This window comes from Hippichthys cyanospilos, chromosome 18, assembly GCF_059441005.1.
Source record: "Hippichthys cyanospilos isolate Australia breed blue-spotted pipefish chromosome 18, RoL_Hcya_1.0, whole genome shotgun sequence".
In the NCBI taxonomy this organism is placed as follows: domain Eukaryota; kingdom Metazoa; phylum Chordata; class Actinopteri; order Syngnathiformes; family Syngnathidae; genus Hippichthys; species Hippichthys cyanospilos.
The window spans coordinates 8332410-8345323 of NC_142386.1; the positions used below are offsets into that span (position 1 = coordinate 8332410).

Here is a 12914-nt window from a genome sequence, read left to right on the forward strand (position 1 = left end):
ACATAAGACATTGTTCCTATGTCAAATCAATTTGAGTAAACTTAAGCATTGCGAAGTTTCCTTATATCTGTGCATTAAAAATATTTCAACATTTTATCATGTATGCTCAACATATACATATTCACTCTATATCATCTTGTAATCAAACCAAATATGACTCACTTGTCTTTAAAGATCTCCTTTTCATGCTCAGTCCAAACATTCATGAACTGTCGGGCTTTGTACACCTTCATGGGGTCATCCATCAAGCCATTCATGTTGATGAACTTCACTCGCCTCTGCTCAGAGTCATACATCATGGGAGGGATGACTGACAGCTGTCTCATCTGTTTTTCATTGTTCTGTGACGCACGGGCATGTCATAGGAAACATCAAATACGAGTTGGAAAAAAAAAGATAAATTCAGTTGTTATATTGATTTGGATTTACTCCAACAAAAAAGAGATGGAGATCATGAAATGTGACCTATAGGGGTGAGTCTACCTATAAGGGTAAGTCGACTTTAAAAATCGGTAGACTAAAAATATGGAATATTGTTGAAGCAGCGTTGGTAAGAGACTCTCAGGACACGATTACATGCATAATGTAAATATAACATTAAGTAGTCTATATGAGAACTGAATGGTACTTAGTGTTTGTTTACCTTAAATGGCAATAGCTAAAGTGCTAATACCAATTCTTAGCATTGACAAATTTTGTTGCTGTCTAAAATGTATGAAAAATAATGAGTAGTTAAACTATTGGCCTATATTTCAGGTGACTATTGTCAGGATCACTTATGCAAAATTGATTGAAAAAGGCATTATTGACATTACCCACCTCCTGCTCAGAGAGACCATCAATAATTTCTGAAATCTCATGCTCACTTCTAGCGATTGTTGCAGAGAGACCCGTTCCTCTCTGGCCAACCCTAGCAAAAGAAAAGGCATAATGTATAAAAAATAAATAACCTTTTTCTACGCGCTTCTTGTAGATGGCATTCATTTTCCATAACACAGAAAATGAAAAAAGGAAAGACTCATCTGGTTGTGATTAAATCTTTGCAAGAAGTTTACATTAGAGGACTGCTTGACAGAATCCAATTACATGCTTGTTCTATTATTGTTTTAGTTGTGCTCCATGTCATTTTTCATTGAACTACACGGGTGACATTGTTTTATTCAAGTGCGAGGGATGGGGGAACCATTAAACCAATCAAATTTAAAGTAGTACAGTCATTTGTATTCCCAAAGCCAATTATGTGCTCCACTTGATATAAAAACAACTCCACCCCTTTCTTGGGAAAACTAACTTGGGAGGGGAAGACTGGAGGCAACAGGGTGAACTGCCTCAGATGGTCCCTTGGACAAAAAATGAATACAACAATGGTGTACTGTTAAAAGTGAACGTGACAAATAAAGCTTTTCACCTCTGGAAGCGCTCCTGCTGCTCTCTCTGCTTCCGGATCTCAGGGAATTGCCTTTCATAGTACTCCCGTGTTCTGCTCTCTTTGGCTTTGCGCCTGGGGTTGTTCTCCATGCGCTCCACCTTTTTCTCCCAAGCTTCCATCAGCTGGTCATAACGTTGGCAGATCTTCTGTTCCTGAGTACATAACATGAAAACTAATCAAATACTGAGCCCCAGGCTCTTAAAATGTCTCTGATAGTGGAAGTGCAGGGCTAACATTATTGTTCATTGTGAATACAGTAATAGTTTTGAAATCTAAGCACACTATTCCTGCGTGATATACAGTATATCAGAGCCCAACAGATTAAAAGGCCGCCCAATTACAGCCCTTCAAGCGAAGGCCAGAAATATCAGGCCATATGACCGATATTTGCTGATTATTTTACCTTTCTGCCTTTATTTAAAGTTTACAGAGGTTTTATAAAAGTAACAGTTGGGTAAAGGATTGACCTGGATGTCACTACTTTACATACAGCCAAAAGTCAAATTTAATCACATAAATCTCACAAAATACATGATGCAACATAAAAATTAGGTAACTATGTTAACTATGTCACCTATTCAACTAGTAACGCAAACATATATGACAATAATTAATACCTTTACTACTTCATTAGGCCATCCAATGTATATTGTGAAGCGAAAAGTTTCTCTTTTTTCTTAAACAATATATTCACTGTTGACCCATGCTATTCACAGGAAAGAAGTGCCAGGCCAGCCTGTGTAATATATAATTGTCACCAATTGAAGTGTGTTGGGAAAGGAGAAAAAAAAAAGCTATTTTATTCATGATATATTTTTTCATTAATCAACCAATTCATTGGTAATCAGTATTTTTTCCATGCAAGATATAAAATACCACTGTAATACAATTTCCGGAGCCTTAGGAATGAAATTTGGATATGAAAAGAAATTTGGATTAAAAAGAACAAATCAGCCACATTTCCTCATCAGGGTCATGCAGAGACAAACAACTCTTTCCTCTTGGCAAGCGCTCCACAATTGTTCAGAATCCAAAAGGCTGTCGGAGCAAAGCTTGAAAAAGGTGAAATATTTGAGTGCCGCTGCAGACAAAAGGTCCTCCATGTGATGACTTTCTGATACAACTTCCTTACTTCATTTATATACAAAAATATTATTTGTATACAATTCAGTGGCATTGTAGTGGCATTAACGTCAGGTGTTGCCCTGAATCAACTGGGATTACCAACCAACTTTCACCTTCTAAAACGTCTGGATTTGTGACACAAAACCATGATTGGAAAAATATCAGCTTTTACCAAACCCCTGGACTCTGAAATGCTAAACAAAAGCAGAAACACTCACCCTTTGTTTTCGAGCATGGTTCCTTCTCTTAAAAAACAGAATCAACTTCTTCCTCATGACTTGATTGCTATAGAGAAACAACACATTCTATATTTGTGTTTCATTTTGTTGACACAGAAAATAATCATGGTATTTACAAAGCATCAAGTAAAATAAAAATGATCTTTCTTCAGCTAGTGTTCTCATAAAAGAAAAAAACTCTTGAGAAGATTACGCTATAAATTCTCAACATCCATCAATCTTTCTGGGCAGTGGCAAGTATAACATAAAAGTAATTATTTAAACAAGGTGGCTTTCGTTAACTCATTCAATCCCCAAAGACATATTTTCACTGTAAATATTTGAGTCACGCAAAAGTGTAAGATTTACTTCTAAATTTTGCTCTGTTTACACCAGGACCAAATCCAAGTCTTTTTATTGTAAAATGAACTTACAAAATGTACTGAATATGAGGCAAGTTAATCAGTTGTCTAGACAAATCTGATTGCAACCGGTGGTCATGTGAATTCATCACACTGAGTTTAACACTTGAGTCAGCACAGATTTTCCTACACAGCGTATTGCAGTCATTATACATAATGCATTTCTTTAATCCTCGTTAAAACACAAAAGTTTGAGATGTACGATCGAGGATACTCACGTTTTAATGTTGTCATGGTAAACCTTTGTGTCTGATGGTTGATTGTAGAGGGGCTAGGCAGTGTAAACAGAAGAGTAAGTCATGAAATATTCACACACAGTCATTTTTAAATTACTAATGAGCTAGGAATTACAAAATGTATTATGAATCATTCACTGTCATACCAGTTCAACCTTGGGACCAAGACCTTCCAGTATTTTATGGGCCTCTTCAGCTTTTTTCTGAAAAATTAAGAACATACCGTTATAGTGCAAAAACATTACACATGCAAATACACAAACGGTCAGCTAAAGAAAGACAACTAATGAAAATTAAAAACAATGTGCTTTAGTTCATTCTATCCAGAAGAGATATAGTGTATTTACTTTTTTTTTCAGTTTGACATTTGATTCTATTATTTATATTATTTATTACTTATTTATATATTTATTTTTTTTAAATATGTTCAAGTGTTTGGCTAAATGAGAGTCTAAAAATGGCTGGCACTTGACAAGTGAAGTACATACAGTATTTGATTACTTTAATACCTCAAGTAAATAGTACTTTAGTAACAATTATTTTAGTACTTTAAAACCTTAAGTAATAGACTACTTTAGCACTTTTGTACCTTATGGATTCGATTGCTTTAGTAGATAATTATGTAAAGTAATCAATTACTGACTTTGATTACCTTAGTACTTAATTAATTTAGTGCCTATATATATATATATATATATATATATATATATATATATATATATATATATATATATATATATATATATATATATATATAAAAAATATACCATCCGGTAAAATGTGTTATTATGACAGGCATAGCACAAAGTCAAGTTATATGATGGTCTTCCATTTTTGAAGAGCAGGAACAGATGCTAAGGTTTTATTAAGTATAAATGTGTTTGAAGCTTGTGGGGTCTTAACTAGGTATCATGGACACATTTTTAGGTATCAACCTGGAAAAAAAAATTGTGGCAAACCAACAAAGATTAAATGTTATCTCAGCTGAGATCTGGGACACACACACACAAAAAAAAACTGAACTACTAGACTTGAACAGTCTAAAGGGTTAACTGCTGACAGAGAGGAAAGGCGTGCCTACCGCAAAATCGTGCGACAGACATGAACTGTAGTAACCTTTCCCCTTGATCAGCTGAGTTTCTCAGTACACTTAATTTTAAGATTCTAAAACCGAGCAAAAGCTAACTGAAACTAATGAACATAAAGAAATAGACTGAGCCTGACAAAAAAAAAGGGGTTTTCTCTCCAATTATGATGTTTCTTGATGTAATGCAAAAGGCATGCTCATGTGCAAAATTCTCTGCAGAGGCAGTTCACACAGGTCATATCTGTGGGGAGGAAAGACTTGTTGCTAAAATGTCCTGGTATTCAAAACAGAAAACTCACCCTGTTCTCATCATAGATGATTTGGACTATGCTGCGGTGCTTGTGTTCCACTGGGGGAGGGGTCACTGGCTTTTCTGGCTCCACAGGCTTTGCTGCTTCCTCCTCCAGTTGTTGCTAGGAAACGACAGCGGCAATATAAAACATGAAGTTAGGAAAAGTACACAAAATAAGACAAAAGCAAAACGTGCACGTGTCTTTTTAATATACGGTCCCAAATGTAGTTGACTCGCGATATGTCCTGCAAAGTGAAACGATCTTAACCTCCGATAAGAGCGAAATATGCAGGCATAATCGGATTACTCTCACATGCTGGTTGGAGTATAAAATACAAAAATTCAAGGGTTCAGCCGCTGAGGTCACATTGATGACTCCAGACAAGCTGAACTGGTAAATGTTTGCTCAGTCAATATTTACAAGCTAAAGGTTATGCACACGGCCGGGTTACAGGGTTGTGATTAGGAGTTCTTGAAATGCCTCCACTAAATAAATCCCTGAAAATCTTGGGAAAAGTCTAACGTAGTTGTATTCTTTCACAGAAATGTTGATCTTACATTCCTATCAAACGAGGGCCCATTACAAAACAGATCTAAACAGAAACAAACTGAATTAACACGTAACAGGAAGATTCAATAAGAGAGAAAATAAAAGTGTAGAAAGTAACAGAAGTGTTTTACGCGGTGGTGTTGTTGAGTAATTGTATTATTGCAAATTTCAAATATTGGCAAGAAATACTCTAAATGTTTTTTTTTACGCTTTAAAGGTTTATTACGTATATTAAAATGTCTTAAATATCTTAAATATATTTATGACTGGTAAAAATCAAGATTTTTAACATTTTGAGCATCTGAACAATTTGGAATTAAAAAAAGTAAAACAATTCATTGATTATCCAAAATTGTTTTTCGTGTGTATAGTGAACAAATGTATTTCTTAATTGTTGTGAGTTGAACAGCACTTTTGACTATGCTAAGTACAGAGCTTTGGTCTAAAGTGCTGTACAACTTTGTTAAATTTATTATTATTATTAATATTGATTTAATAATTGATTAGTAGTCGATTAAGCACCTCTACATCACTTTTTTTGAAAAATATTTTAGTGCTCTTTAATTACCATTGCGTTTGTAAACTGTACTACAATCGGTATCAAACTTTCTGATCTGATCTGAATTAACTTTGAGAAGCTTTGAAACTACAATGTTGTGGTGTGTGACTCGAGATGCTTTTTCAAAAAGATGCTTGAATACCTTGGTAAGTGACCTCAATATCATATAGCAATATTTCATTTCAGCGCTATGATAAACGGATATTGAGGATAAATGCTATAAAAAATGGATGGATGATGGATGGATGTTCTTAATAACGGAAAAAATCCATTGCATGTTAGACAAAATAAAGGCATGTGAACAACTAACTTGCTTTTTCTTCAGCTTGAAAATCTGCTGCTCCACTTTAGCAATCTCTCTGTCCACACGGTCCATACTCTGAATCAGCTCCTCTTTGGAAAGCTTGGAAGGAGACGTGTCATGCTCTTCCCCAAGGTGTAACGCCGGTCCTCCGGGGGACGGGCATTCCACTTTCACAGTGAACGGTGACTCCTGCGAAGAAAATAGATCAACTTCATGAAGCACACAGGTGTGCATTTCAATTGCAGAACGTACTTATAACTGACAAAGTAATTGAGTATTGAGGTATAATTTTAACCCTAATAGTTGTCAGCATGCTTGAACTTCTTGAGGTCAGAATATACTCTTACTGAATAGCCTGAACGCAACAAAAATAAATAATGCTATTGCACAACTCCTTGCAGCTGGAAGAGAATTTAGTCAGTTCCAAAAAAAAAAAAAAAAATCCCAGTTAACAAAAGACAGTTCATCATGTTTCCTAACTTGCATAAAAACCTACCTTTTTCACCTCTACAGTAGCTCTGAGGCTATCCTGTAGGGTATGGTGCATGGGCAAGAGAATACCCCCAGCTGAAGAAGAGCTACGGGTGATGTGGGCCTCAGAAATAGACTCCATGCGTGGGCGCTTAGTCTCCAGCGCCTCATGTTCAGCCTGGGTAGGGATGGAGTGGAACTGCTGTTCATAACCGTGTCGTCTCTCTGGAGGCCTTCAAAAAAGAAATACAAAAATCTATAATTATACTTGATAGGGGCAAAAATGCTCTTCTAATTCAACAGGTGAAGAATACGGAAAAGCCATGACCTTTCAGTCCCAGGGTGGAATTCAGATAGCAAAGACGGCCTTCTTCGACCCTGTGGGTCCTGCATGTGAGTACGATAATCTGGAACGGTAAAATCCTGAGGAGCAACACACAAGGACATCACAAACAACACTTTAACATGTATTACTTTTGGTACTTAATACATACATAATGCAAATGAAAACAGCTCCTTTCAAACATAGGTGTGCACAATGATGTTGAAAAGTCCCAGAACAAGTCACAATTTCTGATTGAAAGGACGCAGAAATAGACGACTATTGATACTGTAAATGACCTAACAGCTGGTATGACCTCATCTCACTTCCATGTTCTGATGCAATTGAGGTTGCAATGGACTTCCTGTGTATAGAAACTAGAAACTGTGGACATTGAGAATGTAATTTTGACTTTAAAACTGCAACAATCCGGACAGACTTACACGGATCAATAACGGTCAAGGTGGTCATTGCATATGTGTTTTTTTTCCCCCCAAAATACTGCTGTGGTATGCCTTTTCTACTTAATAAAAAATAAAACATTTATATTATATTTTTACCACTTTTTTTGTTTTGTTTTGTTTTTTTTACTAATTGGAAATGACAAACTATCCCCTCTTTTTAGGGGAGCCTTTCTCCCTTGCTGCCATTGTAATACTGCATACGTCTGCAAGAAAGGCCCGTATAGGAAACAGTAGTGCAAACATCGTTCCAGAAGAACTTCAAAGCAGATATTTTTAGATGATCTAGTTGTAAAGTCAGTGTCCTGGCTTGGTCGACTTTTTCCCCAGCCTAATTTGTTCTATGCAGTCCTTCTAGTCCAAACAGTGTATTTTGATTAATTTGACTTGTGAGTTTGGTCAATCCGCCATGGGTTTGCTTGTGAAACCAATGCCATGTTTCTACACTGAAAAGAATGTATAACAGTTATCAGCATGCCATGACCTTCACAATAACCTGAACAAGCAAACGCATTTTCAGGAAATATTACCAAACTCCAGTTTTGTTCCAAATCTAAGCAAACAATACAAATGACCAGAAATGAACCACTCAACCTTTCTGTGGAAGTAAGCTTCTCTGAAATCAGGGCTCTGAAATGGAGCACATGTCCAATAGTCACTTCATTTAGGCAAGAGGATTGAATTTATAGGCAACATGTTCAAAATCTACAATAACAGTATGGGCTGTGGGCTGAAAAAAAAAAAATCTTCAATCGTTAATCAATGAATAATATTTTTGTTGCCCTGGAAATGCACTTATTAGTGTACAAATCAGAATAAATATCTCGAGAAAATTGGGCAACAATTGTTATGCGGTGAGAAAAGCCACTTAAAAAAACGCTTACTTTGCCAAGTAATAGATTGCCGAAAATGCACTTGTATTTTAATTTTGAAATGGCTCACAGCAGCATGTTGCTCCTGACTCCCCATAAAAAAATAACACAACATTATTCTGAAAACACGTTCAATTTTCAATTCAGGGTGCGACCAAACTATTTAATTACAATGACATTGACATATGGCACTTGTTGCAAGTGTTAACCGGTAGCTTGTACTCTGTTAGAGCTGCACCTAGCATAAATTAGCCGCTAGCTAGCAGTGCTCCAAATAGGCTGGTGTGATGGATATAAATGACTGTACACTTAGATGCTGAAAGCCTGACAGATTTGCTGTTAATCTATTGATCACTTTTGAAAAAACCATGCTGACTCAACTGTGCCGTTTCAGCCAGCAAAAAGTCTCAAAGACCAAAATTTATAGAAAGAGGTTTGTCGAAAATTCAGTGTTTTGAGAGTGGAAAGGAGTGTGTGTTATTCAAAGCACAATTTAAGTTTAAAAAAAAAAAGTTGATCAATACATTATGAAAGTTGGTTTTTCACATTTTTAACAGAAATCTATTATTTGGTCTGTGAGTGGCTGGCAACCAATCCAGTGTGTCCCCTGCCACGACAGGAAGTCAGCTGGGATAGGCACCAGTAAGCCTATGATCCCTGTGAGGATAAGCAACTATAGAAAATGAATGGCTGGATGGATATTATTTGGTCTTCTGTGGTTATCATTTTTTTCATCAAGCAAAAAAAAATGTATATTTTTTTTAATTTTCAGCTCAATACTCGATGTTCAGTTTGAAATGTTCTGTAGGACATTCAAATACCAAAAATACTTGATAGCTGCAGCCATATTCTATTTCCGTATGGGATGCAAATCACAAGGAATTCCCATAATAGAACAAAATGTTTAAGGTTGAACCCAGAATGTTTTGAGATTCTAGTAAATCTCCTATTTGTTTCAATTTAGAAACAATTTTCTCATTGTTTGTTTTTGCTTTACAGATTGACAAATATTTGGGACAAATGAATTTGACTTCAAAGATTCCACTGAGAGCCAAACTCAGTATATACAGTATGCATATTGTGCAGGGAAGAAAAAAAAAACTTCAATGGTAATTAGATAAAAAGCCCTTTAATGCAGAACTAATACAAGCAAAGTCTTACTTGTTGGTGCCGCGTGCCGCTGAACGTGTACTGGACAGAATGGGATGGGTAGCGGCTCTGTTCGCTGCTGAAGCTCCCCTGGCTAGGGGCGTAGCCAGAGCTACTGGACATCCTGACTCAGTGCAAGTGGGCCGCTGCTGCTTCACCGATGGCTGAGCTACACCATGTTACAAGGATACAAACCACCTATAGTCAGACAGCAAAGGTCAGATTTAGATGTTTACAGGATCTCCTCTTTACAAGTTATATAATTCTTAGTACTGTACAGTCAAATAAGATAAAGCCCATTTCCTCAGGCGTAGAAGAATGAAAATAGTTCAGGAAATACCAAACCATAAACAATGTTGTATTTTAAGACTTTCTTGATCTTGGAATAAATGGTGCAGGAAAAGACATGCTAGCGTTTACTGTGCAGCTGCGGTGCACAACAGCCTTTCTGTGGGTGGAAACCACACAACATTCTAACCGAATTAACTTGATTTCATATCAGCCTGCATTGAATTTATTGATCAGAATTGTACATAATGTATTTCAAGCATCAGGATAACCTCCAGGCTGTCAAATGCTGAACTAATCCAACTTAACAAAAAAGACCCGGGCATGCCTTTAACATTTTTTGTGTGTGTATCAGTTCAAAGTGTGTTTTCAAAACCATATAAGACGTTGATGCATTTGTAAACAATGGCCATTTCCCCAGACTGAATGTGTTCACGCACAAAAAAATTCTAAACACACCAAAAAGTGGCACTATTCACAATTTTCGGAATCTAAAATTCTGGCCATCATCACACAGCACTACAAAAGCAGCGAGTATACACTTCCTAAATTTTACTTCTCATGTGTAGGGTCTACATTTTAAAAAATTGGTTGAGAAGTTTAAAAATTGGTATGCGTATGCACTATTTCAGGGTACTCATAGAGCTTCACCCCACTAGCTATCCAAAGATGTTGGCTATGAACAGGAAGTGCAAAAATAGTCCTGTGCGCCTTTGAGGCAGCTCAATTATTCTGTGCCAGCCCCAGACATGTCATTCTGTGTCAGACATGACGATGCAGATGACAATGCAAACTAGGACAGCTCCATATCAGGTTGCGCACACAGCTGTCTCAGAAGAAGCACACAACATGGATTGGTTGACACGCTTAAAAGACTATCGGACACAGTAAAGACCAGTTGGCAAAACAGACATCAACCGACAAATTGAACTGATTGTACTGAACAACTAAAAGTATTTGAGAACTTTTAGTGATTGCAGTCACATAGACAGATAGATTAGAATACTGAAAGATTTTAAAAAAGTGTCATGTAGATTCAGCATGTAACTGGACCGTCATTTGCTGTTTACTTAAAAAAAAAAAAAAAAAAAAAGTCTTGTGGCAGACCTCTGATGATCTCGCAGGTGAGCGAGTCAACCATTCCTACAATTTCTACTACTACTATTCAACAATTTTTGTGGTCACAAAACCTCTGATTTGACAGGATATAACTGCAGACAGAAGTATGATTTCTTCATTTTTTTCAGAAATCTGTATCATTTAATAATAAGAATTATATTTTACAAAAAACGTTTGTCACATTATTAAAAACACCTGTAGGGTAATTGAAGCTTTCAATCAGCATGGTTAAATTTTAATATGCAAGACTGCAGGTAGAGAACTATTATTTAGGTGCTCGATATGAGTGCCATTGACAAGTTGGTTCCCTGCAATGGGCTGGCGTTTACACATCACATCAGAATCAAAGACAGCTTGGACATGCACCAGCTCAGGTTTATGTAACACTCTTTGGAAACGGAGTGCCAAAAATCTCTTCAAACAACAAGAACAACAAAAAACGTTGGTTGAATTTCAGTTGTAATGCAGTCTTTTGAGTGTTCACTGCAATTTTGCAAACTTCTACTCAAGAAGTGTGACCTAAGTCATAAAGTCCTAAAGCAAATTAATAATAATATTGCAATCATGTTTTATAAAAGAGTTAACATGTTAACATGGACTGCACTTCTCCTTAAGCACCTAACGTATCTGTGCACGATATAGTCCGTTCAAATTGCAGTGCAGTACTTTACAAAATCGATTTGAGTTTAATTAATGGATTCGCACAACTATACTTTTGCAAGGGTGTCGAACAAGTGACAGAGCCCTCCAAACTGCTCCCACTTTTCCTACCCCCACCTGCTCCCACTTTTACTAAAGTGCAATAATGTAACTAATGGAATGACCAACAAGAGTATTAAAACAGGGAAAGGAAATTGTTTATGATGTACCTTTCTTGATTCACCATTGGTTAGCCTCAGTTACAAATTGCTACTTCCTGTTTAGAAAATGTGCATCGCTGCCCTTTTAAACGTTAAATTCAACACATTATTACAACACGCCTGGTCAAATATTAACGTTGAAGCGGTTTGCCTTTCACGTTCTCCGTTAGTTTACACCTACAAAGCTAGTCTTTATCACTTATAATTAGAAATACAAGCGCTTTGGAAATAGCTTCATCTAGTACTGATCCGAATAGTATGTTAGCTTTAGCCATCATCTCTTAGCGACTTTACTAATTGCATTTAATCCGTATTTAAAAATTGTAATTCTCAGATGCAACGCTGTGCATGAGTGACTGCAAATATTAATCATACAACTTTATGTAAGCCTGTTCATCAATACTAATAGTAGCTTATTTGAGAGGGTGGTCCTACCATAATCGAAGCCTTTTCCGAGGCTCAGAACATTATCTCAGAATAATAAATAACTAACAAGCACACGCGACTGGACACCTCCACAGCTCCGATGACGATTTAGTAGATTTTGTTGTTGTTATTGTTGTTGTTGTTGTTGCTAGCAGCTAACTTAGCCGCAATTCACCTTTGAATTCGCAACCACGTCGCCATCTTGCAAGGCAGATTTCCATCCTACACAAGAGCTCTTGGATAGCACAGCCACACGCATGATGATTTGTCGAATAAAAAAATACTTGCTCTCACCTCATATTTGAAGGGGTTATTGAAGAAGGATAACGGTATCAGTAGGAAGGAACGTGTGCAATTGTTTTATGGAAATCCGCGGGTAACGGGCAGTGAAGGACTGGGCAGAATAGGCTGCGCCGCATTTGTCGCTTGGTGTCCTGACAGGTTGACGTAAACTCTCATTGTTTGCTTAGATTTGCAACCTTGATGCAAAATAATATACGCTCACAAATACCACCACAAAAAATATTTATCAATTTTAAAAATGTTAAAAAATATTGGTGGGTTATTGTAAAGTTGGTCGAGTATTATATTATTCTGTATTTATGTACCTACTAGGACAAAACCGTGTGCTCGCTAAATCTTCCCCTGGAACACTAATGTTTTTGTTTTTGTTTTTCACGTTACAAAGAAAAAAATATTGACTTCACAAAATATTTTTATTATT

General features: G+C 36.5%; 1 protein-coding gene across 1 annotated transcript in view; it reads right to left on the minus strand.

The window, feature by feature from the left end:
• Positions 1-12575, minus strand: part of ncor1 (nuclear receptor corepressor 1) — a 42899-nt gene extending 30324 nt beyond the window's left edge. The window contains exons 1-12 of the mRNA XM_088440760.1: positions 12485-12575; positions 9510-9695; positions 7022-7116; positions 6719-6926; positions 6229-6411; positions 4817-4930; positions 3577-3633; positions 3413-3465; positions 2773-2839; positions 1409-1581; positions 820-910; positions 163-341 (exon numbers count right to left, since the gene is read on the minus strand). Of these exons, the coding sequence (XP_088296886.1) occupies positions 163-341; positions 820-910; positions 1409-1581; positions 2773-2839; positions 3413-3465; positions 3577-3633; positions 4817-4930; positions 6229-6411; positions 6719-6926; positions 7022-7116; positions 9510-9620 (1331 nt within the window). The 5' untranslated portion in view covers positions 9621-9695; positions 12485-12575. The remainder of the gene's footprint in view (positions 1-162; positions 342-819; positions 911-1408; positions 1582-2772; positions 2840-3412; positions 3466-3576; positions 3634-4816; positions 4931-6228; positions 6412-6718; positions 6927-7021; positions 7117-9509; positions 9696-12484) is intronic.
• Positions 12576-12914: the final 339 nt, after the last annotated feature.